We start from the raw sequence: 23,759 nt of genomic DNA on the forward strand, positions 1-23,759 counted from the left end.
GCTGGTGTGTGTTCTAAGACCTTTTCTTAACCAGTGGGAAGGGTATAGGATCTGCAGGTGAAACGGGAAAGTTGAGAAGGTACATTTGGAATGGACTGAGCTTTGCCGGAGGGCCTGACCTTGGGCAGAGCAAAGTGTGATTCCCAAAGTGGCCACGGGTGGGCGCCCGGCGCTGATAAGAGGAAGTGTTCTTGATCCCTGTGTCAGCCTGGTGAGCCTCGAGGCTTGGGCCTGGAGGCATGCTCCTGCTCTTTGTTGGATCCCTCTCCAACCCTTGATTTAATTCCCAGATGCTCTGCAGTCGCTCCGGTGGTCATTTATTCCTAGGCCTGAAGTAGATGGCCGACTTGTGCGAAACGTCTCTTCCCCTGGGTTCCTCTCGCAGTGCCAGCATCCCGAAGGGGTTAATAAATACAGAGCAGATGGGCTCAGGGAGACCCGGCCATAGGCTGGCCTGCTAGGCCTGCACCCTGTTGTAGGACTGGTGACTCTCGACCCCACGCTGAACTCCCTTGGCCTCCAGGCCGGTGACGACCCCGACGTGGCACCCCTAGCACCCCCGACCCCAGGTGCTGCAGCCGTGAGTGGAGTGCTGGATGAGCCCTGGAAGCCCGACTTCCCGGGCTGCGGCATGAGGTGAATCCTCCGTAGTGTTTCCCAAACTGTCAAGGGTGCTTTTACAAAAGGGTACGCCGTCCTCAACAATGTCCCCCATTTACCGAGGGCTCACTACGTGCCTCGTGCTTCGTCTACTGAGGTTCCCGAACGCCCTCGGACCCGCCCTCTTTATCATCGTGTCAGGGACCTGGGTTTAAATCTTGGCCCCATTACTGACTGGAGTGTTAATCCAGACAAGATTATGTAACCTCTCTCGAGCCCAGTCTCCTCTGTGGGGCGGAGCAGTAGTGAGACGGCCTCCGGGCTTGGGAGAAGCGCCTGGCTTGGTCCACAGAGAACCACCCGGAGGCAGCCATCATCACCGTGATCATCGTCGTCCTCGCGCGGCGCTGAGATCTGAAGACCGCTCCGCCGTTAATGCCGGCCCCTTCCAGCTTCGCGGGGCTTTAGGGACCGGGGCCGGAGACTCAGTCCGGGGGGCGCTCTGGTCACGCCCAGGACAGCTTGCCAGGGTCTCGGCACAAAACTCCCCCAACCAACGCCACCGCCGCTCACATCTGTGCCTGCGTGCAGGTCACACTCGCTGCGCCTGCGCAGACTCCGCAGTCTCTGGTAAGAGTGTCGTCAAGGAAAATCCCCAGCTTCCAGGTAAACAAGTTGCCGCGTGAGACCGCCGGCACGTGTCCTCTACAGCTCCGAGACCTCCCAGCCTATGAGAAACTTGGAAGGGCTGGACTGGTATTTGCATCCCAGATAAGGGCCGGTGGAAGGCTGGTGCCACAGCCAATAAGAACCTCCGAAGTGGGTGGGGGCGTGACTTTCGGCCAGCTCCCAATCAACGCGCCGGGGCGGCCCCTCTCTCACGTGGAGCTGTCACTGCGGGTGGGCAAACTGACCAATGAGAAGATGATGGTGGCCGCCGGCGCCAATGGCGGCGGCGCGGGGACAGGGCGGCCGCACGCGGCGCGGGGCATGGGTCGGGGCCCCCGGGCCAATAAGCTTGAGGGGCGTGGCCGCGCGGCGGGTGGGCGAGCCTGGAGGAACTCTTCCGGGCGCCGCCGTCCCGCTGGGGCAGAAGCTGTGGTCGGGGCGTGCGCGCCGAGGGTGAGTGTTCGCGGGTGGGCGGAGACCAGCGGAGACCCGTGTGCGCTTCTCCGGAGCGATGTGTCCTGTCCGGGGCGGTGTTAATGGAGTAGGGCGGGGGGATCGTGCGAATGCGAGATCGCCGCGGTGGGAGCTCTGAGGGTCGTGGGAAATGGGACCCAGAGGGACGAGGGCGGGAGTCTCCGACATCTGACAGATTCCTCGCTTCCCTAGGTTCCTGGACCCCCACCCCCGTGACTGGCCCAGGGGGTCCTGGGAGGGTGGGGCTCGGAAGTCGTCAGCTCCCCGAGGGAGCTGAGACCCCTGCTCCCGGGGCGGTGTGGGGACGGGGTCCCTGAGAGTGGGTGGGGGACGTTCCAGTGCTTGGCTACTGTTTGGGTAGGCTCCTTAAGCGCTTAAAAGATTCAGGGGTTCTGAGGCTGGAGGGAGCCCTGATAGGGCAGGTGGGAGAGTACGAAAGGGTTGACATGGTGATTCGAGAAAGGGTGGTTAGATGATGTGTGTGACCCTGAGCCCGTCGCATCACGGCTCTGGATGTCTTTCTCTAGGGTGTAAAGGGGAGGGGTTGAGCCTCGGAGCCATCCCTGGGAGTAGCCACTGTCCTGAGAGGGACCGAAGGGTTGTGCGGACTGTGCATGTGTCTTCCTGAGCCCCTGGACGCCAGGAGGTACCAACCTCTCGGTAGAGCTCTGCTCTCTGTATAGACACCCAGGCCTATGACAAAGTGACCCGGGGTACGGTGAAGAGTGAGCAGGTGGGGCCCCTAGGAAGCCCCTGGGGCTGGTGCCTGCTGGGGTGATCTCAAGGACTTTGTGAGCCTGTGAAAACTGAGGCTGAGATGATTCGCGGCGAGCGTGTGGGGAGTGCAGACTGGATGTCAGAGTCCAGGCCCAGGCAGAGGAGGGGCTGGATGGATCTGTGTTCCGGGCACCAAACTTAGAATCGGCTGGATATTTGAGAGGCGCCGATCCTCCAGTGCTGGGAATCACCGCACAGGTGCCCGACCGAATGGTAAGGCGCGGGAATGACAAGCCATGATCAGCGCTCAGATTTGAACCCTGGGCTCCACTTGTTAAGAGCGGAGAACACATTGTGAGGTAGTGACTTCTGAGCCTTAGTTGGTTCTGTGGAATTGGGGTAATACCCATCTCCCAGGGTTGTTCTGGGGATTAAATAATATATATATATATGTGGTGCTTAGCGCAATGCCTGGGTTATGGTTTAATGTTTTTTGTTTTGTTTTGCTTTTAGCTAAAAAAAAATGGCTACAGGATCTCAAAACAATAGTGACAGGAGTGCTGTCGTTGGGAACTGTTCTCACGTTCTCAAGTGTTTCTGCAAGTTTCGGTGACTCCCTCCTCATTTCCCTCTTCCTGGGCCTTCTGGTCATCAGGCACCAGCCCAAACCCTCATCCCACCCTTTCATTCCTCTCCCTGGACCCAGGCCCCGGGCTGTGCCACTTGCTCTGTCCCAGTTCGATTTCCTCATCCTACACCCATTCCTCTCCCTGCCCCTCCTCCATTTCTCTGCTGCCATAGTAACGGGAGATTCCAGCTCCGAGGGGGCCTCTGGGAAGGAGCAAAGGTGCGTGTTCTCTCGCAGAACCTGGGCCTCCAGCGTCCCCGCCCCAGATCTTTGGGATTGGGCCAGCAGATGTGTACAGTTTGGGAGAGGGGGGAAGCCAGTGTCAGGAGCTGCAGGAACAAGCCGAGGGGAGGGCGGATGCGAATCTGGAGAAGAGGGCCAGGCGCGGGGGCGGGGGACCCCTTCCTCCTAATCCTCTCTCCAGGAATCCCTGGCTTTTGGACAGGACGGCTGTCTTTGGTTGGGGGTGGAGCCCAGTCTGGGTGCATGTCCTGGGCCACCAGCCAAGAGTACATGATGTTCCCAAGTGCGCTGGCCGCCGCCCTCTCCGGCTGGCCGCCTCCCAAACCGCTGCCTCTCCAGCCTCCCTGTCCCACATTCCCCGGCTGCCTTGCTCCGCCCTCTTCCTCCGCTTTGACGTCACCGCTCCCTCCCGCCCCCTCGCCTCCATTGACGGCAGCCGGGCCTGGTTACTGTGGGGACTGTGAGGCAGGACAGCCGGGGCCTTGAGAGCAGGTGGGCGCTGCAGGAGCGCTCGACCCCTTTGTCTATGCAAAGCACGGACCTAGAGGTGGGGGGTGAGAGAGCACGGACTGCCTGTGTCCGCGGAGATCACACCTAGACCCCAGAGAAGAACCCGGGAGGAAGAGAAACCCTGTTTCCAGAGGAGAGGGGTCTGAAAATGAGACAAGGGACGGGGCCACAGTCTATGAGTTGGGGGGCCATTTCCAAGGAGATGAGACTGAGAATCCAGGCTCCTGAATCCTTTGTTTCCTGGGTTTTCTTGCTTTGTTTTTTTTTCTGGGTTATTTTATGACATCCCTGTGCCCCAGCTTTTCCACAGAGCCCTCCCCCGGCCCCCTCCCCAGGGAACACCATTGTTAAGGAAAGCTTAGGCCACGTGACAGTGAGGGAGTGCACCCACAGCTGATTATGTCAGCATCAGCTTGGGGGCCTCTTCACTCGCCACCCACGTTATTGGGGAGCCCTGAGAGGAACTGCTCACAGCCCTCTTCGATGGAGGGGTCTGTGTCACTGCAGTTTCCCCCCAGCTCAGCCCGGCACTGTATTTCCCCCAATTAGGACTCAGAGTTCTGCTCCCCTCCCCTTTACAAAAAGCATAATTTCCAGCACCTTCTCCGTGGCTAAGGCCCCTTCCCCCCCCTTATCTATCCGTGTTAACAACAAAATCACCATATTTACTGATCACCCACGGTGTGTCAGGTTGTGTCCTGGGGACTGAGAAATGCAGTGAGGTGACAGATGAGGTGCTCTGCTTTCTCTTGTCCTAGGGCTGGGGACCTGAAGCCACCCCACCTGTCCCTCCAGGGCCCCAGTTGGTCTCTTCCCTCAGCTACCCCCTAGGTTTCCCCTGTAGTCCTGGCTTTCTGGCCCCCACTTGGAGGCGGCCCTCAGTGTGGGCGGCCGCATCTTCAGGAGCAAAGCAGCACTAGTCACCACGTAGGCTGCCCGGAGACCTTTCCTCTGATTGGGTACAGAAGCACCTAGCATTGTTTCCCTTCACAGCCCTTATTGGCCCTGGCTGCCCCTTCTGTTGTCTGCATCCTCCCCTGCACTCCACCCCCTGTCACGCGGGGGCCCTTAATTGCCATCCTCCTGGCTGTCCACAGGATTTGAAGTGTCAGAGGAAGGGGCTGGATAAAATGGCTTTATTGTAATGACAAGGCTGGGGCGAGGAACCCAGGAGAGGCCACGCTGGGTTTCTGTGTGTGCGTGTGCGTGTGCGTGTGTGTGTGTGTCCGTCCCCGTTCTCCCAAGGGACCAGCCATCTCATCTAGCCTGGCCCACACCCCAAGGGTCAGCATTCCTTTCCCCCACCTCTGGCAAGGCCAAGGTGTTCTGTTCTGTAGGGCTGTACAGTCCAGGAAGTAGACCTCTCTTAAGCACCTACCGTGGCGCAGGCATTTTGCCCGAAGAAGGGCAGCTTATCTCCCGTCTCCGCCCTCCCATTATTCACTGTGCAAGGCGTCCTGCGTCCGTTGGCTGCGTGGTGGTGTCTGGGGCCCTTCAGCCCAGCGCCAGCACCCAGGTCCACGTGCGCCCGTGTGTGTGACACAGCCCTGACCTCAGTAGGGGCCAGTAGCCAATCAGGGGCCGGCCCGGGATCCCCAGCCAATCGGGGGCGGGGCCTGCGGCTCCGCCGGCAGGAGGCCAATGAGGGGCAGTGCCTGGCATTATGCAACCCGCCTCCTGGCCCCGCGAAGCTTCCACTCGGCTGAGGGCTGCAACGGCGGCGGGCAGGCGGCCGGAGGGCGCTCGCGCGGCCAGGTAGGCATCTCCAGGGCCACCCGGGGACCGGTCTCCCGCCCCAAGTCGGACCGCCGCCACTTCCAGCCTGAGGCGCCGCTCTGGGCCCTGGCGCTCAGACTGCACACCGGTAATCCGCCTTCCTTGCAGCTGTCCACCACCCCCCCCCCCGCCCCCGCCGTCGGGAACGTAGGTGTTGCTCGCGACCCTGCACCGGCTGTCCGCACTCCTGATCCGCTTACCTTACCTCCAGCCTTGACCTCTCCTCCCAGCTATCCCGGCCCCACGCCCGACCCTCGGCAGGCAGGCCCCCGCCGCCTTTCTTGTCATTCGGGGGTCCCTGGTTTTGCCCCGGCACCAGGACCCCTTCGGGCTTTCCGCGCTCCCCGCGCTCCCCCCTCCAATGCCTGGCCCCGCGCCGGCCGTGATGTAAGCCTGGTTCAGGGTGGAACATCCCGTTCCCGGCGCTAGTTCCTGCTGTTGGCCACAGCCTTCCTTTTTCTACTAGCGCTCAGAAAATGCTCCGGGGGCTGGGGGGGGGGGGGGTGTGGTTGGACGAGGAGTAGGGGAAGAACTATCCGCTGGCGGTTGTGTGTCCCTTGCTCACAGCTGAGTGTGTCCGCTTCGGATGGGGGTGGGGTGGGATCTAGAAAAGTAGAGGACTGAGGAAAGAGGATTCCCGAGTCCCTGACAATGGCAGGTGCCGGCTTGGCACCTGGGGGTCGGGAGAGGGTGCAGGGGCCGCAGAAGGACAGGCTGTGTCGTCTTGACCAGAATGACTGGGATCCAGGCGAGCGCCAGGCTGGGGAGCTTTTGCGCGGAGGGCGGTGGCGGTTGTGTTTTGCCCTGGGGAGCGAGGCCAGCCCCTGGAAACCCGATGGGTCGCCCTTCTTCATACGGCCACCGGGCCCTCCAGGGCCGGAGGGTGTATCAGAGGTGGGCGACCCGCGGCCGCGCCCGCCAGTGTGGGAGTGGGTCGATCCCCGGCTCCGTCGGGAAATGGGGGAGGGGTCGCCCTTCCCGGCCTCCTGTGGTCCCTCCAGCCACCGCTGAGCTCAGCTGCTGACGTCGGTTTCCCTGGCGACCGCGGCGGCGGCGGAAGCGCGTGGTGGGGCCGCGCTTGTCTGTGCGCATGTGCAGCGGGGGTGGCACCGCCCCCGGACAAAATTAGCCCGAAGACCTAAATATAGGCCGCGCCGGGCATACCCCCTGCTCCGCGGCCTTGGAGTCCCGGGCGGAGTGGGGGCCTGATGGGAATTTGGGGGTGGGAAGCGCCCGGGCTCTGGTTCTCATCTACTCAGTCTCTGTTTTCCCAGGCAACGTTGGCAGGGGACGTGGAGGAAGGCCCAAGAGAGGCCCCTTCCCACCTGCAGCCCCTCTCCCGGGATAGGAAACAGAACTTGCCCAGGCTCGCTGTGGGAAGCCTGGGTCCTAGGCGCGTGGGGTCAGACAGGGGAGGTGTGAGTGAAGCCGGCCGGTGCTGTAAAGTTAACAGCTCACCCTTCTCCAAGCCCTCCTTTTTTGGTCTCCCCATCCAGATACTGCCCGTGATCGAACTTCTCAATCCTCAGAGGCTTGGATCTCCCACCTCACTCCCCCGACCAGGCCGCCCGGCCCCTGTGTGCACTCGTGGTGGCCTCTCCGCCTTCCGTGTTTCCCTCCTCCCCGCCCCATGGCTCAGACATGAGTGGCCCTCTAGAAGGGGCTGATGGGGGAGGGGACCCCGGGCCTGGGGAAACCTTTTGCCCGGGAGGAGCCCCATCCCCTGGGCCTCCGCAGCGCCGGTCTTGCCCTGGCCCCAGCCTGGCTGATGACACAGATGCCAACAGCAACGGCTCCAGTGGCAATGAATCCAATGGGCCCGAGTCCCGGGGCGCCTCTCAGAGGAGCTCACACAGCTCTTCCTCAGGCAACGGCAAGGACTCAGCCCTGCTGGAGACCACTGAGAGCAGCAAGAGGTGCGTGTGGATGTGTGGTGCAGTGTCCGGGAGCAGTCTTGGGAGCAGGCTGAGCTACCCGACAGGCCCGTGCTGTTGGCCGCTTTCTCATCTTGGGCCCGTTGCTTCTCCCCTAGCACGAACTCTCAGAGTCCGTCCCCACCCAGCAGTTCCATTGCCTACAGCCTCCTGAGTGCTAGCTCCGAACAGGACAACCCGTCTACCAGTGGCTGCAGGTTCGTGGGGTCCAGGGCCAGAGGACAACGCTGGGGGGCCTGGGCCATGATCTGGGGCTCATGGCTCTCTACCCCCTTCCTCTCTATGGGCCCTGCAGCAGCGAACAGTCAGCCCGGGCAAGGACCCAGAAGGAGCTCATGACGGCTCTGCGGGAGCTCAAGCTTCGGCTGCCGCCTGAGCGCCGGGGCAAGGGCCGCTCTGGGACCCTGGCCACGCTCCAGTACGCTCTGGCCTGTGTCAAGCAGGTGCAGGGTGAGTGGTGCTTCCGGGGACGGCCCGGCCGGTCCTGGGCTGCGGCGGTGGGGCAGGCTCCTCCCCAGACACCTCACCGCCTTCACCCTGCAGCCAACCAGGAGTACTACCAGCAGTGGAGCCTGGAGGAGGGCGAACCTTGTGCCATGGACATGTCCACCTACACCCTGGAGGAGCTGGAGCACATCACGTCCGAGTATACGCTGCGCAACCAGGTCAGCCGCAGCCCGGTCTCCTGGTCCTGATGCACCCCCACCCCCCACGCGCACAGCTCCTGATTCGACTTTTGTCCCCGCTTCCCTGCCTAGGATACCTTCTCCGTGGCTGTCTCCTTCCTGACAGGCCGCATCGTCTACATTTCGGAGCAGGCGGGTGTCCTCCTCCGCTGCAAACGGGATGTGTTCCGCGGGGCCCGCTTCTCAGAGCTGCTGGCTCCCCAGGATGTGGGCGTCTTCTATGGTTCCACTGCCCCGTCTCGCCTGCCCACCTGGGGCGCTGGGACCTCAGCAGGTGAGGTCCCCAAGCAGTCCCTGGAAGCTGCTGCCCTGAGGGACCAGGGGACCCCAGCTTTTCCTCGCCGGGTTCTTTTTAGCCCAGGGTGGGGTGGGGGGGCTGTTCTTAGTGCCTTTCTGGTCTGTTCCAGGTTCAGGCCTCAAGGACTTCACCCAGGAGAAGTCTGTCTTCTGCCGTATCAGGTAGGTGGGGGACGTGGGAGCAGATGCTCTCCTACCTTTCACTCTCCTGCTTCTTTGCTGTGTGGGTTGTGACCTTGAGGTGCAGGGTGGGTGGCTGTCTACCGAGTCACTAATGCCTCTTTCTCTCCCTTGCTAGAGGAGGTCCTGACCGGGATTCCGGGCCTCGGTACCAGCCATTCCGCCTCACGCCATACGTAACCAAGATCCGGGTCTCAGATGGGGCCCCAGCACAGCCGTGCTGCCTGCTCATTGCAGAGCGCATCCACTCGGGTTACGAAGGTGTGTGGGCATCGGGCCTGGCCCGGCAGAGGGTAGGAGGAAGGGTGATTTCTCTAGGCTAGGGGAGAGGCAGGACCTGAGTCTGGGAGGCATATCTCAGCCCTTCAGAATTTTGGAACAGAGAAGGTATGGTAAGGATGAAGGTTTGAGCCCGTTTTTAGAGGGAGTATTGGATAAGCACCCTGAACTAGGAGCGGAGAAAGGAGACTGCTTTGGTTCTCAGTTTCACGCTTGGTGTGGGGTAGGAGAATGGTCCAGACCATCTCTGTAGGCTAGACGGCCCTGGGCAGAGCCATGGGGAGGATTGCCAGCCCACTTGGGCCCGAGACGGTGGGGGGGTGGCGGCGGGCAGAGAAGCTGGACCATTCTGGATAAAACCCAATGCCCCCCCCCCAAAAAAACAACAAAAACCAAAAAACCAACGGCCACACTTGCTGTGCTCAGCTCCCCGGATCCCCCCTGACAAGAGGATCTTCACCACTCGGCACACACCCAGCTGCCTCTTCCAGGATGTGGACGAAAGGTGAGCTCAGGACCTGGAGGAAAAATGGGGGTGGCTGGGGCCGAGGCCTTGGCTACTCTGATGCCACCTCCCCTTTCAGGGCCGCCCCGCTGCTGGGCTACCTCCCCCAGGACCTCCTAGGGGCCCCAGTGCTCCTGTTCTTGCATCCTGAGGACCGACCCCTCATGCTGGCCATTCACAAGAAGAGTGAGTCGTCTTTTTCCTGCTCTCCCTTCTTGGCTGTCCGTGGGGCTTCTCCATGGCCGTGCTTGGGGTTGTATCTCTCGGGGCCTTGGTCTCTTGGATCCTCAGGGGTGGCCCTCTGCTTTCCCCGGCTCTCCCTCCTGCTGACCCTCCCCTCGTCTCCCCTCGTTTCCCACTCCTTCAGTCCTGCAGTTGGCGGGCCAGCCCTTTGACCACTCCCCTATCCGCTTCTGTGCCCGGAATGGCGAGTATGTCACCATGGACACCAGCTGGGCCGGCTTCGTGCACCCTTGGAGCCGCAAGGTGGCCTTTGTTTTGGGCCGCCACAAAGTCCGCACGTAAGTGGGCCCTGCCCCAGAGCTGGCTTTGTGGGCTGGGTCTGTGCGGCAGGGTGTCAGGTCTCAGCTTCCCCTTCCCCACCCTGCAGGGCACCCCTGAACGAGGACGTGTTTACTCCCCCGGCCCCCAGCCCAGCTCTGTCTCTGGACTCTGACATCCAGGAACTCTCGGAGCAGATCCACCGGCTGTTGTTACAGGTGACTATGGAGGGGTGGGGCTTGGCGAGGAGGCAGGGCTGGGAGCAGGACTGAGACATCTAACCCCTTCTCCTCCTGCCTCAGCCCGTGCACAGCCCCAGTCCCACGGGGCTCTGTGGAGTGGGCGCCGTCGCTTCCCCGGGCCCTCTCCTCAGCCCTGGCTCCTCCAGTGACAGCAACGGGGGTGATGCCGAGGGGCCTGGGCCTCCTGCGCCGGTGAGTGTCCGTCTTCCGCTGCGCCCCCTAGGCCGGCATTCCCCTGGTGCTGTCAGAATCAGCTTGGGCAGGTGCCTTTTCCGTCTCCTCCTGCTCTCACCGTGCCCTGCATGCCTGCCCGCTGGGTACCTGTCGTTGCTCTGCGCCCTGGGCCTCTGACACTGGCCACACGCCCCCAGTGCTGGCCTGCTCTGTCCCACAGGTGACATTCCAGCAGATCTGTAAGGACGTGCATCTGGTGAAGCATCAGGGGCAGCAGGTTTTCATTGAGTCCCGCGCCCGGCCTCTACCCCGGCCCCGCCTCCCTGGTCAGTGGGTGAGGGTGCGGGTGAGGAATGAGACCTGGGGGTCCCATGACTTTCGCCCCAACCCAGAGGAGCTCGTCTCTCCCTTTTCTCTCCTTGGCCCAGCTACAGGCACATTCAAGGCCAAGACCATTTCCTGCCAGTCCCCAGACCCAGAACTGGAAGTGGTCCCTGCTCCCGTCCAGGCCCCACTCACCTTGACCCCTGATGAGGTGGAGAGGAAAGAGGCCTCCAGTTGTTCCTACCAGCAGATCAACTGCCTGGACAGCATCCTCAGGTAAGGCCACCCGGGAACCGTCTCTCACTTGGGCCCGGGCCCCATCCCACCCCAGGCCCCGCCCTCATGACCTCTGGTCCCCCGCCAGGTACCTGGAGAGCTGCAACATCCCCAGCACGACCAAGCGGAAGTGTGCCTCTTCCTCCTGCACCACCTCCTCGGCCTCGGACGAGGACAAGCAGAGGACGGGTCCAGTCCCTTTGGGGGCCAAGAAGGGTAAAGACCCCGCGGGTCCCGTCCTGGCCCCCTGGCCCGGTCTCCACACTTCTGCCTTTGGGGCCCCCACCTTACTCTGCCCTGTTCCCCTCCGGGCCTTCTGATTTGCAGACTCCTGGCAGCCCCCGCCCCCACCCCCAGGGACCTCCTTGTGGTAACTGGTGCCGTGTCTCTGCACAGATCCATCAGCAGTGCTGCGCGGGGAGGGGGCCGCCCCTCAGAAGGAGCCAGTGGTGGCAGGCACCCTGAGCCCGCTCGCCCTGGCCAATAAGGCAGAGAGCGTGGTGTCCGTCACCAGCCAGTGTAGCTTCAGCTCTACCATTGTCCATGTGGGAGACAAGAAGCCCCCGGAGTCAGGTATGGGCGTGCAGTGAGGGGGTTCCGTTTGGTGCCACAGGCACAGCTCCCTTCCACTGCCTTTTCCTTCCCCGTCTGGCTCCTGAGGGAGAGAAAGAGGCTTCCATCCTAGCTTGGGGCTGTTGCCTCTGGCTGTCCATTCCTCCAGCCTCTGCCGCCTTGTTTTTCCTGTCCTTCCTGTTAGTGAGCACACAGAGCCTCGGGTGGGGGGTTCAAGCCTGAGGTGCGGACCACAGAGTGTCGGAAACCGCCCCCCCTCCACGCCCCCCTGCGAAGGGGCTTTGGGCATTGTCCCGGAGAGTGTGTGAGGGGAGGGCAACGGCTGAGCTTGCCTTCCCAGGAGAGTCCTAGGGGGTCATCCTGGGGTACTGTCGCTGGAGGGGACTCAGCATCCTCTCTCACCTGGGGGATGGGAAGAGGGCCCAGAACCAGGCCTCAGCGGGGAGGAGGCCCGGCGGAGATGCACCTGGGGCCCAGGCTGGGCTGCTGGAGGGGCAGGGTGTGGTGTGGCTGTGGGAACCCCTGAGGGGATCCCAGTGACCGCCCCCCCTCCATGCCCCTGGTCTTCCCTTTCTCAGACATCATCATGATGGAGGACCTGCCTGGCCTGGCTCCAGGCCCAGCTGCCAGTCCAGCCCCCAGCCCCACGGTAGCCCCCGACCCCGCCCCAGACGCCTACCGCCCGGTGGGCCTGACCAAGGCCGTGCTGTCCCTGCACACACAGAAGGAGGAGCAGGCCTTCCTCAGCCGCTTCCGAGACCTCAGCCGACTGCGAGCGCTTGACGGCTCCTCCCCGGGCCCCCTGGCCCCTGGCGAGCGAGGTAGCTACCCGGGACGTCTCTGAGCCTTGTCTTCTGCCCAGTCCAGGACCAGACTGTCGGGGGAGGGGGAAGGGGGTGCTTGAGGGAGAGGTTCCTGCTGCAGGGACCCAGGCTGGGGAGGCTTCCACCATGAGGGCCGTGCGTAGGGACAGGCCCCTGGCTAGACTCTTCCCCAGTAGGCTGGGGTTCCTGGCTGCAGCCAGAGGAGGGCAGCCTGGGGGGCTGGCACTGAGACAGGCAGGCGGAGGTGCTCGGTTCCAGGTAAGCTGTTCCAAGCCCAGCTTGGGGGCCAGGGCTCAAGTACGGCCACTTCTGACCGAGGTGTCGCCAGTTAAGAGACCCGTATAGACTCCTGGCCGAACAGGGGCCAGGCGAGCTGGGACAACTCTCTCGCTGGGGTCGGGGCTTCAAGGGCAGGATGTCTGCCCTCCAGGTGCCTGAGAGAGGCTCCCTGCAGGACGCAGGACTCAGGACTGGGCTCTCCCACCCACCTCGTCGCTCGAGCTAGGCCGAGCGCGGCCTCGACCTGCAGGAGGAGCGCCCAGGCTGTGGGAGCCTGGTGGAGGGACCGGAGCCGCCTGCCCGCTCGTCCACGGACCCACCCTGCTTCCTCCCATCGGCTACCGTGCCTCCGCCTTCTGTGCGCCCCCAGCTCTGCCCCACTTGTAACTTTGCCTGTCCTGGCTCCTTTTGCAATAAACCCCCCTGACCCTGCCTCCTGTGATTCTTCCCTGAAGGTTCTCTCTCCTCCTAAGAGGCCCCCCTTGATCTGGGCAGCCTGGAGTTCCAGTTCTTTCCGGGGCCTTCTCCTGCCCTGTCCTGGGTCAAGAGTGGCAGGGCAGCGTGGGGGGGCGGGGCAGGGATGCTCACCCCCAGGTTGAGGCCCTCGCTAACCCTCGTCTCTCCCCACAGGCTGCCACCACGGCCCCACACCCCCTGGTCGCCGACACCACTGCCGATCTAAAGCCAAGCGCTCCCGCCACCACCAGACCCCCCGGGCCGAAGCCCCCTGCTATGGCTCCCACCCGTCACCTGTGTCACCCTCGTCCCCCTGGCCTCCCCCACCAGCCACTACTCCCTTCCCAGCTGTGGTCCAGTCCTACCCTCTCCCGGTGTTCTCCCCGCGGGGAGGCCCGCAGCCTCTCCCCGCTGCCCCCACAGCTGGGCCCCCTGCAGCTTTCCCTGCCCCGCTGGTGACCCCCATGGTAGCCTTGGTGCTCCCTAACTATCTGTTCCCCGCCCCACCCAGCTATTCCTATGGGGTAGCCCAGACCCCTGCCGAAGGGCCTCCTACCCCTGCCTCCCACTCCCCTTCTCCGTCACTGCCCCCGCCGCCCCCCAGCCCTCCCCGTGGGCCGGACTCTCCACTCTTCAACTCGCGATGCAGCTCCCCGCTCCAGCTGAATCTGCTGCAGCTTGAGGAGCCCCCCCGTGTTGAAGGGGGTGCTGTTGCAGGAGGCGCTGGAAGCAGTGCTGGGCCCCCGCCTCCCAATGAGGAGGCCGCTGAGCCAGAGGCCAGACTGGTGAGCACGGACCCCCTGCATCCTGTTAGCAGCCCCCGCGCAAGCCCCCTTCCCCTTGCTCCTCTTCCTGCTCACGCTCCTCCCTGCCCTGTGCCCGCCCGGTGCCTCGGTCTCTGGAAGATGGTGTCGCAGGGTGGGGGGCCCCAGCTGAATTTCTGAATGAGGCAGAAACCCGCCGCCTCATCTGTGGCATGGGGACAATCCTGTCTGTCTGACAGGTGGTGAGGACACATCCCCAGAACTTCGGAGAGCACGTCGGCCTCCTGGGGCGGGCCCGGCGTCCTGCCCCTCCTCTACTTCCCTCTCTCGTCCTGGCCCCCACTGTCGTGGAGTGGGGGCAGAGACCACTGGGGTTGGGTGGGTCCCCCCAGCCGGTGGAAGCAGTTGACACGAAGCCTGGCTGTTGATCTCCTAATCCCGTTCTCTTTCCCTCACCCCACGCAGGTGGATGTGACAGAGTCCTCCAACCAGGACGCGCTGTCGGGCTCCAGCGACCTGCTGGAGTTGCTGCTACAGGAGGACTCTCGGTCCGGCACAGGCTCCGCCGCCTCAGGCTCCCTGGGCTCCGGCCTGGGCTCCGGGTCTGGTTCGGGCTCCCATGAGGGAGGCAGCACCTCAGCCAGCATCACACGTGAGCGCCCCCCCCCCCGACCCCGGGCCCCCCAAACACCTTCCCCTGCAGGGTACGACCCTGACGGGGCGCGCTGGGGGGGCCAGCCCCCCCCACCCCGCTTAGCTGAGCAGCCTGGGCCCAGTGGGCTGCAGACATGGCCTTGAGGGAGGGTGTGGGAGGCCCCGGGGGTGGGGGGGGCAGCGGCCTGACTCTGGGGTCCCCCTGCCCCCCCTGCTTCGCAGGCAGCAGTCAGAGCAGCCACACGAGCAAGTACTTCGGCAGCATCGACTCTTCCGAGGCCGAAGCCGGGGCTGCCCAGGCCGGGGCTGAGCCCGGGGACCAGGTCATTAAGTACGTGCTCCAGGATCCCATCTGGCTGCTCATGGCCAATGCCGACCAGCGTGTCATGATGACCTACCAGGTGCCGTCCAGGTGAGCAGGTTCGGAGGCCCCCCTGCCGCTCCTCCGTTGGAGGGAGGTGTGCTGGTCCACCCACATTTCCCACCGAGCTTGGGGTTTTCTTTTGGGGGTGTGGGGGGGGCGGCTGGCTCTGCCCTGGCACAGCCAGGCCGGGCACAAGCTTTCCTGGTCTCGGAAGCCCCAAACCCCCAGAGACCTGGTTGAGAGGAGGAGCGGAGGCCGTGTGTGGGGAGGACCGTAGTCGCTGGGCTCTGGCCCTGGCTCCCAGCCTCTGCCATCGGAACCCCTTCCCCGGGCAGGGACATGGCCTCTGTGCTGAAGCAGGACCGGGAGCGGCTCCGGGCCATGCAGAAGCAGCAGCCTCGGTTCTCAGAGGACCAGCGCAGGGAACTGGGTGCCGTGCACTCCTGGGTCCGGAAGGGTCAGCTGCCTCGGGCCCTCGATGTGATGGTGAGAGACGTCTGGGCCCGGAGGGAGAAGAGAGGATCGGGGCGCGGGGCGGTGATCCCCTCCTTGTCCGCGGGTGGCTCATTCTGAAGGATGGTGATTGCCCCAAGTTTGCTGCTGGGTTGGATAGCATTTAACCACACGAGTCTTTGTAGACACCTTCTGGGCCCATCCTCTGTGACGGACATCGGGACCGTGTCCTAGTGGGGTCTAGACACAGGGACAGGGTATGGTGCACTTTCCAATCTTGTTGGCCTGCGTGCATCTGTGTGGACGAGTATTTCTTTGGGAGGATGTTTTGGGAAGTAATCCTGGGGGGGGCGGGGGAGACACAAGCGGAGCTAGGGTGGCAGGTTAGCAGGGAGGACCTCGCCTGACTCGTCCTCTTCCTCCCTCCAAGGCCTGTGTGGATTGCGGTAGTAGCGCCCAAGACCCTGGCAACCCGGATGATCCCCTCTTCTCGGAACTCGATGGACTGGGACTGGAGCCTATGGAGGAGGGCGGAGGCGAGGGTGGGGGCGGGGGTGCTGAGGGTGAGGGCGGAGGAGAGGCGCAGGCTCAGGCTGGGGCCAGGGTCTCCAGCTCTCAGGACCTGGCCATGGAGGAGGAGGAGCAAGGTGGGAGCTCATCCGGTCCAGACTTACCCACCACAGAAAATGGCACCAGCTAGACCACGTTTGGGGGCCCCCTCCGGCAGTGCATGAGAAGCTTCCTTCTCCCGTGTTCCACCTCTCAGAGCTCCGATGTGGCTGGACCGACCAATAGGAAACTGCCCCAGCTTCTCCCACTTAGGGGGCGGGACCCCCACCAGCAGCCCAGGATCCAGGGGCTGCCTCCTGCTTCTGAGGGTACAGACGGGCGGGGGGGGGGGTGCGGGGATTCGTCAGCCCAGCCCAGAGAAGCCGCGTCTCCCAGCTCTGGTGAGGAGCTCTTCCTTCCCCTGGACAAGGTTGCTGACAAGCTGCTCAAGTGGTCTCGTCCCGGCTGAGCCCGAGTCCCGGTCCCTGAGGGTTTGGGGCTGCACTTATTTATTGGGGGAGACAGCCCTTCTCCCACCTCCTCCCTAGAGGGGAGGGGGAGGGCCAGCGGTCCAAACCCCTAGCTGCTCCGGGGTGGGGGAGGTTGGTGGACCATGGAGTCCCTGGTGCTGCCCCTCAGGTGGGACCCAGGTGTTCTCAGCTGTACCCTCTACCGATGGCATTTGTGTTTTTGATATTGTGTCTGTTGTTATTTTTTAATACAAAGAGGAAAAAAAAAAAACCACCCAGGACTTTGTGGACTGAAATGTGTCGGTTGGGGTTAGGGAGCTCTTGTGGGGAGGTGTGGCCCCGCTTCCAGGGAGGCTGTAGTGAGCCTGAGGACCACTCCCCTGGCGCGCCCCCCAGCCGTCTGCTCCGCACACCCTTTCCGGCGGAAAGGCTTTGCCGGGCCCGTAAAATCTCCACCTAACTCGGCCGGGGCGGGGGAGACTGTCACCTTGCGTCAGCGGGGTATGTCGTGGGAAGCAGGGCGGGGGGCGGCTGGAGAGCCGGCCCAGCCTGCGGGGACCCCGAAGCCGGTGAGGGTGTTCAGCTGCTCCGTCACCGTGTCACCACGCAGGAGAGGGCCCAGTCCAGGGGGGCTGCGGGACGTGAGGTCAAGCACCCATTCGTGGTCGAGTTGGGCCCCCGAGGTGTGGGAGACGGGAGGGGCGGAGAGTTAACCCTCCGGCTCGGGACCTGGGAAGGGAGGGGAAAACCTTGGAACCGAGGTGGCAGAGGACCCGCGGCGACCGTTGTCTTGCGGTTCTCACTTACTGACTCCCTGGAGTGGCTGATCTATCTCCAGAAGCGAGGGGTTTTCCGGCGGCGCCGTGGCTTAGCTGGTTAAAGCGCCTGTCTAGTAAACAGGAGATCCTGGGTTCGAATCCCAGCGGTGCCTCGGTCCGCAAAAGGCGGAATATTATTGCTGCAAGGGCAACGCGCTTCCAACCCTCCCCAAGGCCTCTTCGTGAGGCATCTTCCGGAAGATTCTTATTCTTCCCCCGCCAATCCCACCTGGAGCTTCCGCTCCCGCGCACTTTTAGTGGAAATTCGGAGGCTGACTCTCGCTTCGCTTTCACGAACCGGGGTGACGCGGGCATCCCTTGCACTCGAGGACGTGGGACCCTGGGCTGGGGCTCGGGCTCATTTTGCTGGGGCCGTACTGAGTCGTGGGCGGGGGGGAAAGCGGGAGGACCGCGGCTTCCGCAAGGCCGCGGCCCGCAACCCCCGCCTCCATCGAGACGCACGCGCACACACGTTCCGAGGCGGAGGGGCGGGGCCGGCGGGAGGCGGGCCCGTTGATAGGCAGCTATAGTTGCGCAGGCCCGAAGCCGCACGCGGCTGTGATGGCCGAGTGGTTAAGGCGTTGGACTCGAAATCCAATGGGGTCTCCCCGCGCAGGTTCGAATCCTGCTCACAGCGTGTGTACTTTTGGGAACACGCGTTACTGCCCTCGGGGAGAGAGAAAGCCATTTGTTTTCCCAGTGCTTCCTTCCCTTGGAGAAGATTCCGCATTTATTCTCGGGGCCTCCGCCACCCGCTGTCAGCCCGCGAGCGCCCCCTTGCGGGCCTTACGCTCCGGCCTGCGCTTCCTCCCATGGGTGTGTCCTGTAAAAGTCACTTAACTACTAATTTGAATTCTTCACGTCCCCAAACCCGGGTGGCTTCTCAGGGTTCTTCGGCAGTCGTCTTACATCCCCTTTATCCCTACCGCCCTGCAAGTCTTCCATACGACTGTTTCATCCCTTTTGTCACCCCAAACCACGAGTCCCTTCTTCCTCCCTCGGCCTTCCTGGTTCACTGAGAAAATAAGGCATTCTGGAGAGATTTCCCCATCGATATCTGCAATCGCACCTGCCTACCTACCTGACTGCCTACCTGTCTGTGGTTACATGCTCCATGCTCTTCCCTTCCCTCGGTGGTGTAGACGAACCTTCCACCTAACCAAGGCCAACCCCTGCACTTACTAGATCTCCCATTCCCCTGGCTCACAAGGACTCAAGGACCCTGCTCTCCTTCCTGTACCATCCGTTTTCCTCTCTAGCTGGATCACTCCCACCAGCCTGCATGCGTACTGAAACCTATTCCAGTTTGGAACAAGCAGGGCAACAAAAGCTATCCTGACACCACACACACCCCCTTCAGCTCCCACTCCTCTCTCTGTTCCCCTCTTCTGCAAAACATATATCATATACCTACTCTCCCCCAATTCCATCTTCCCGTTCTCCTTTGAGCCCTCTCTAATCAAGTGCCCCCCCACCCCATTCTTCAAGGTGCTCTTGTTAACAGGTTCCCAAAGGACCATGCATTGCTAAACCCATTGATCACTACTTATGGATGCTTACCCTCCCCTTACCCACAGACTTCTTTGCTTGTTGATCACCTTCTGGATCTCTGCATGTCAAAGTGTTCCCACCGTTCAGTTTTCCAGCCTCTTTATCTATACTCACTCCCTCAGTGATCTCTTTAAATACCAACTAATAATACATTAATACATCCAAAATGTTCATCTCCAGCTCCACAACTCTTTCCTGAATTACAGATGCATATATACTATTATCTCCTTATCATTTCTGCTTGGATATCTAATATCATTTCTGTGTGTGATATCTAATCACAAACAAAATGACCAAACCAACTCCTGGCTTCCCCCCAAAATGAGCTTCACCTGTAGATCTTCTATCTCAGTAAAGAAAAATTCCATTTCTTCAGTTGGTCAGACTAAAAGCTTTAGGATCATCACCGATTTTCTCTCTCTCACGCACACGCAGTCAGCAGTTTTTTATTTAAAACATGTTAAAAACTTGGCTACTTATCACCATGTCACCACTACACCCTGGTCCAAGCCACCCACATCTCTCACTGAGATTATTACAACAGCCCCTAGATTATTTCCTTGCTTCCTTTCTTTTCCTTGTTCCTTTGCAGTCTGCTCTGAACACATTGGGCATAGTGATCCTTTCAAAACATAAATCAGAATCTGTCATTCCTCTCTTCAAAATCTTCCAATGGGATAGCAATATGAATTCATGGTTTTTAACTAGTGACATATAAACATACATACATAAACAAACATACATATATACATATGTATTTCCCTCCTCTTTCCACGGAGAAAGCCTACAAGGAATGATACACAAATAGCAATAAGCACACAAGTGACCAGATCTTGGTTACTAAATACCATTCTCCTCTAAAATGAACCAGGGCTCCTAGGGAAAAAAGGCTGATTCCAGGGCTTCAGTTAGGGAATTATAAGATGCTCTTGGAACATTTTGTTGCACAGAAAAGTAATGTTCAAAGAATTTTGGGTATCTATAAAAAAAAAAAAAAAGATGTAACAGCTAGGGGTTACAGCTAAAGGAGCTCCCGTTGGCTAAATCTGGGACAAATCGAGCATTAAAATAAGTAGTGATTGTGATGGATTATAATTCCTTAAATCAGATAAGACTCCAAAGTTCATATCAATATAAATAAATACAATGGGAAGGAAGGGGACAGCTCTTTTTACGGTAAACTGCCAACTAATAAATATAGAGTTAGAAATCATCAATGAATACTAAAGTAGAGGGTGAACCTTAATGGGGCTGTAAGTAGCAAAGAGTCTCAAAGTATCTTCCCACAAATTACATTAATTACTCCTCGGGAGGGGGCCAATAATAACGTTCCGGTGGACAGCCCTGGCCAACACCATCTAACCACGTGACCAAAGACAGTATCAGTATTGAGGCAAGCTGACCTGTGTCTTCTGACGTGACAACACGGAGGACCGAGAAGGACCTGGTGTCACTTCCGTGGTGATGTCCCTGCCAAAAAGACATGATCTGAATAACTTGATTCTAACCGTGAAGAAACATCTGACAAGCCAAACAGAAGGACACTCTACAAAATTACAGTCCTGAACTCTTCAGAACCGTGAAGATCAACAGCGAAGATTCTTCCAGATTAAATGAGACTGAAAGGACCTAGCAGTGAAACACAACCACGTGATCCTAGACTGGCTCTTGAATCAGGACAAAAGAGCTATAAGGACATCCCTGAAACACTTTAGGAAATTTGAATATGGACCGGAGGATTAAGTAATGGTATTATATTAATTTTGATACTGATAACTGTACTATGTAGTGTTAAAAGTGCTAGAAACAGAACAAAACAAAAAAAGCTAGTTGTGGGGGTGGGGGGCGGAAGAGCCCTCCAATGGGCTCTCATCTCCTTCAGAAATGGGTGAAGCCTGACAAAGTCCATGGAACCTCCTAGAAGGCCCCAGGTGATCAGGCCCCGCCCCCCCTTTATCGCTCTGATCTCAACTCTGGTGCTACCTTCACCCCGGCCGACCAGGCCAGCCTCGTCCGTGCCGCCATCTCCTCCTTGACAAGCCAGGCATGTCGTCCCTCAAGATTTTTCCTGCCTGGTCTCTGCCTGGAGAGCTCTTCCCCGAGGCACTCCTGTGTAGTTCTCACCTCTTAAATTTCACCTTCTCGGTGAGTCCTCTGATCATACCCTCTGAAATTACAATTCCCGCTCTCTGCTCCTTTTCTGGCTTTTCCCCAAAGCACTTAACCACCACCTGACAAATACGTTTTGTATAATGTTCCTGTGACTGTTTCCCCTGCAAGACCGTCTGGCCAGTGAGGGTGGGGATTATCCTGTTTTGTTTTGGGTTTTTTGGGGTCTTCTATCCTGATTCATCCCTTGCCCCCCCCCCAGGGGGCGGACTGGTCCTCCTACTTCCCAACCCCCAAGCCCCCAAGACCCAACCCTCCAGGAACTCCCCCTACCCAGGACCCAGGGGGTCCCAGGAAGCCAGCCTCCCCTTTGAAGAACAAAGAGGGAGGAGCTGAGCCTTGGAACCCAGGCCTGGGGAGACGTCCCAGCGGGGGAGGGGAAGCTCGGGACCCTCCGCCAGCTGTGCTGTCTCAGTTCCTGGCGGTGCCTCCCGCCTCCCTAGGGGCCCAGCGCGTGTGGGACACGAGCTCCCCTCCCCCAAGCCCAGATGTGGTCGCTGTTGATGGCGGTGGCCAGGAAGAGGCCCAGACACCCATACACACACCATGTGCCCGGGACCCACACCCAGGCCCACACTGACAGAGACCTGCAGTCCACACAGAGACCCCCCCCCCCGCCACCAAACCCTCAGAAACACTGGGCATCTGCCTGGAGGGTGGTCTCTCAGCCTCATATCTGCACAGGAAACCCTGCTGGAGAAAATCGTGCAGCCAGGACAACTGGCCTCAGGTTTTGGGGGCTTGATGTGTCTACAATTTGGGAGGGGGGCTTTTAAAGAAAATAATACAAAGGTGGGTTTTGTAGAGAGATCACAACAACTCACAAATTGGAAACGCTGACCAATGCCACCCATGTCACCAAGTCCAGAAAAACAACTTCTTTGCCTTAATGAGCAGCCTGCACATCTCTGTAATACTTTCTACAGACTAGCTACCGGTTCTATCTCCAATCTGGCTTCTCCTCCACCATCCACGTCCTTATAGTGACAAGAGCCACTGGACCCATTCAAATGGCGTGTGCCCGCCCTGGCTTTGCGCCTTCATGGCACAAGGCCTGGTGACAGACACAGGTGATGGCAGCTTCCTGGAACTCATTCCCACACCAGGGTAGCCAGGCTAACCCATTATAGGTGGAAGTAACTGGGAACCACCTCAACATATCCCCCGAAACCATACATTGTATGTCTCTCCAGCTCACCTTTCCCGGAACTGGATCCCAAAATGGCGCAGCCACTCCAACCCCAGAGGGAAAGAGTGACAGGCAGGCAGAGTGGGAAGAGACAGCGGTCTTCACCGTTTACAGTTAAAATACCTTACTTTTGCCAATCTTATAGAAGCACATGGCCATGTGAGCATATCTGCTAGCCCCCGCCCCCCGCCAGGAGCCTGTGCAAGCGAGGGGGTCCTGAAGCATAAACTGAATTACCGTCGTGGTGAATTGGCCTCTGCACTTGAAACTTTTGATCCCACATCTCAAATGGACTCTCAACCTGCCTAGAAATCCTAATCCTCTAGCCTACGGGGCTTTTCCTACTCTCCAAAACGAACGTTTCACACCTTCTTTCTCCGCAAACGACCTGAGCTCTCTCCCTTCCAGCAATGAGCTGGACTCTTTCTTCTTTGAGGAAATGAGAGCAACCAGGAGAACCTGGCTTATTCTCCCTGCACCCCAACTGACCTGCACCCTCTGTCTCCCCCCATCTGCCTGTGGGTGAGGAGCCTTCCCTACTACCGGAGGCTGATTTCTCTACCTGGCACAGGAGTCTACTACCCCGCCCCCACCCTCCTCCCTGGCCTACTCCCTTCGGCCTCCAGGACGGTCTGTGCCCCTATGTGCCACACACTGTTCTGCTCACCATTCATGGCAGAACTTGCTGGAGATGTCTACAGCTGCTGTCCGCATGCCTTCACTCCCATTCTCCCATCAACCCACCCTAGTGGGACTGCACTCAGGCACCCCTCCGCTCAGGTCATCTGCAATGTCCAAGATGCTAAGCTGATGGTCGCTTTGCTCTCTTGTCCTTACCTGACCTCCCAGCAGCTTAGCTAGACCCGGTGGCTCCCTCCTTCACAGACTTGCTGTTATCCTGGTTTCCCAAATTCTCTGTCCCAGGGACACTGGCCCTCTTTCTCTAGCTCCCACCAGCAAAGTACATTCCTGCCTCAGAGCCTTTGCACTTGCCCTGTCACCTGCTTTCAGCAGGCTCTGCTGGGCTGAAATATCACCTCTTCCTAAAGGATGTCTCTGACCACCCAGAGTAAAGAAAGCGGGACTTCGCTCTCAAGCCATTGCCCTGGCAGGTTGCCCGCCCCCCCGCCCCACCCGCACCAGCCTAATAACCATGTTGTATTATTTTCTGCTTTCTTAGTTATTTTCTGTACTCCCCTCCTCCCATAATGTAGCTTCAGCAGAGCCCAGACTCAGTGCACTCTGAGTGCCTACCCATACTTGGCACCCAAGAGGCACCCCATAAATAATCGACTGAGTGAGTAACATCCGCAGACAGATGCCCAGATTGTTGTACAGTTTCCTGCTGGGAGCCACGGTCGCGGCTGCGAGTAGCGAAGAGAGCATTCCGCGTCACTGACACAATCCAGAGACAGGAAACCCCCAGATGAAATAGACAGGCTGAAACAAACCCGAGGCAGAAAGTGGAGGCCGAGCAGGCCCAGGGCGAGCTCCGGAGAGCGACCCAGATTCAGCGAACCACAGACCCGGGCCCGCAGGAGGCCGGGCAGCCGGCGGAGCCCAGCAGGCAGCGGCGCGGCGAGGCGGGGGTGGGGGTGGGGGTCGGGGTCGCCCCCGCCCCAAGGCCACCC

General features: G+C 60.2%; 1 protein-coding gene, 1 long non-coding RNA gene and 2 other non-coding genes across 7 annotated transcripts; 3 read left to right on the forward strand and 1 right to left on the reverse strand.

The window, feature by feature from the left end:
• Positions 1-1,637: 1,637 nt before the first annotated feature.
• Positions 1,638-16,664, forward strand: PER1 (period circadian regulator 1). 4 transcript variants are annotated; one of them, XM_088027976.1, is made up of 24 exons: positions 1,638-1,722; positions 7,114-7,533; positions 7,650-7,748; positions 7,847-8,001; positions 8,095-8,216; positions 8,310-8,511; positions 8,645-8,696; positions 8,833-8,975; positions 9,420-9,498; positions 9,578-9,684; positions 9,866-10,019; positions 10,109-10,217; positions 10,302-10,433; positions 10,636-10,741; positions 10,844-11,015; positions 11,104-11,231; positions 11,412-11,588; positions 12,167-12,409; positions 12,867-13,049; positions 13,322-13,932; positions 14,377-14,563; positions 14,788-14,977; positions 15,265-15,415; positions 15,813-16,664. In XM_088027976.1, the coding sequence occupies exons 2-24, from the start codon at positions 7,259-7,261 to the stop codon at positions 16,080-16,082; spliced, it is 4,047 nt and encodes a 1,348-aa protein (XP_087884102.1). In that variant the 5' UTR covers positions 1,638-1,722; positions 7,114-7,258; the 3' UTR covers positions 16,083-16,664. The 4 variants fall into 4 exon arrangements, with proteins under 4 accessions (XP_087884102.1, XP_087884101.1, XP_027980847.1 ...); XM_088027975.1 differs by lacking the exon at positions 1,638-1,722 and adding an exon at positions 5,528-5,596; XM_028125046.2 differs by lacking the exon at positions 1,638-1,722 and adding an exon at positions 5,545-5,705.
• Positions 16,665-16,894: 230 nt separating this feature from the next.
• LOC114225307 (uncharacterized) lies at positions 16,895-17,646 on the reverse strand. The gene is made up of 3 exons (XR_003612528.2): positions 17,449-17,646; positions 17,209-17,290; positions 16,895-17,130 (listed from the first exon to the last, which is right to left on the reverse strand). It is a non-coding gene; the product is annotated as an uncharacterized LOC114225307 (long non-coding RNA).
• On the forward strand, positions 17,259-17,332 carry TRNAT-AGU (transfer RNA threonine (anticodon AGU)). The gene has a single exon. It is a non-coding gene; the product is annotated as a tRNA-Thr (tRNA).
• A 128-nt stretch (positions 17,647-17,774) lies between the features above and the next one.
• On the forward strand, positions 17,775-17,856 carry TRNAS-CGA (transfer RNA serine (anticodon CGA)). The gene has a single exon. It is a non-coding gene; the product is annotated as a tRNA-Ser (tRNA).
• Positions 17,857-23,759: the final 5,903 nt, after the last annotated feature.

Source organism: Eumetopias jubatus, unplaced genomic scaffold (assembly GCF_037043125.1).
Source record: "Eumetopias jubatus isolate StellerSeaLion01/CBP00866 unplaced genomic scaffold, mEumJub1_p1.0 scaffold_10, whole genome shotgun sequence".
Taxonomy (NCBI): Eukaryota; Metazoa; Chordata; class Mammalia; order Carnivora; family Otariidae; genus Eumetopias; species Eumetopias jubatus.

Coding starts and splice junctions, on each gene's coding strand:
- PER1 (XM_088027976.1), top strand. CDS start 7,259: ATGAGTGGCCCTCTAGAAGGGGCTGATGGGGGAGGGGACCCCGGGCCT. Junction 7,749..7,846: donor CCGTCTACCAGTGGCTGCAG/GTTCGTGGGGTC, acceptor TGGGCCCTGCAG/CAGCGAACAGTCAGCCCGGG. Junction 14,564..14,787: donor CACCTCAGCCAGCATCACAC/GTGAGCGCCCCC, acceptor CCTGCTTCGCAG/GCAGCAGTCAGAGCAGCCAC.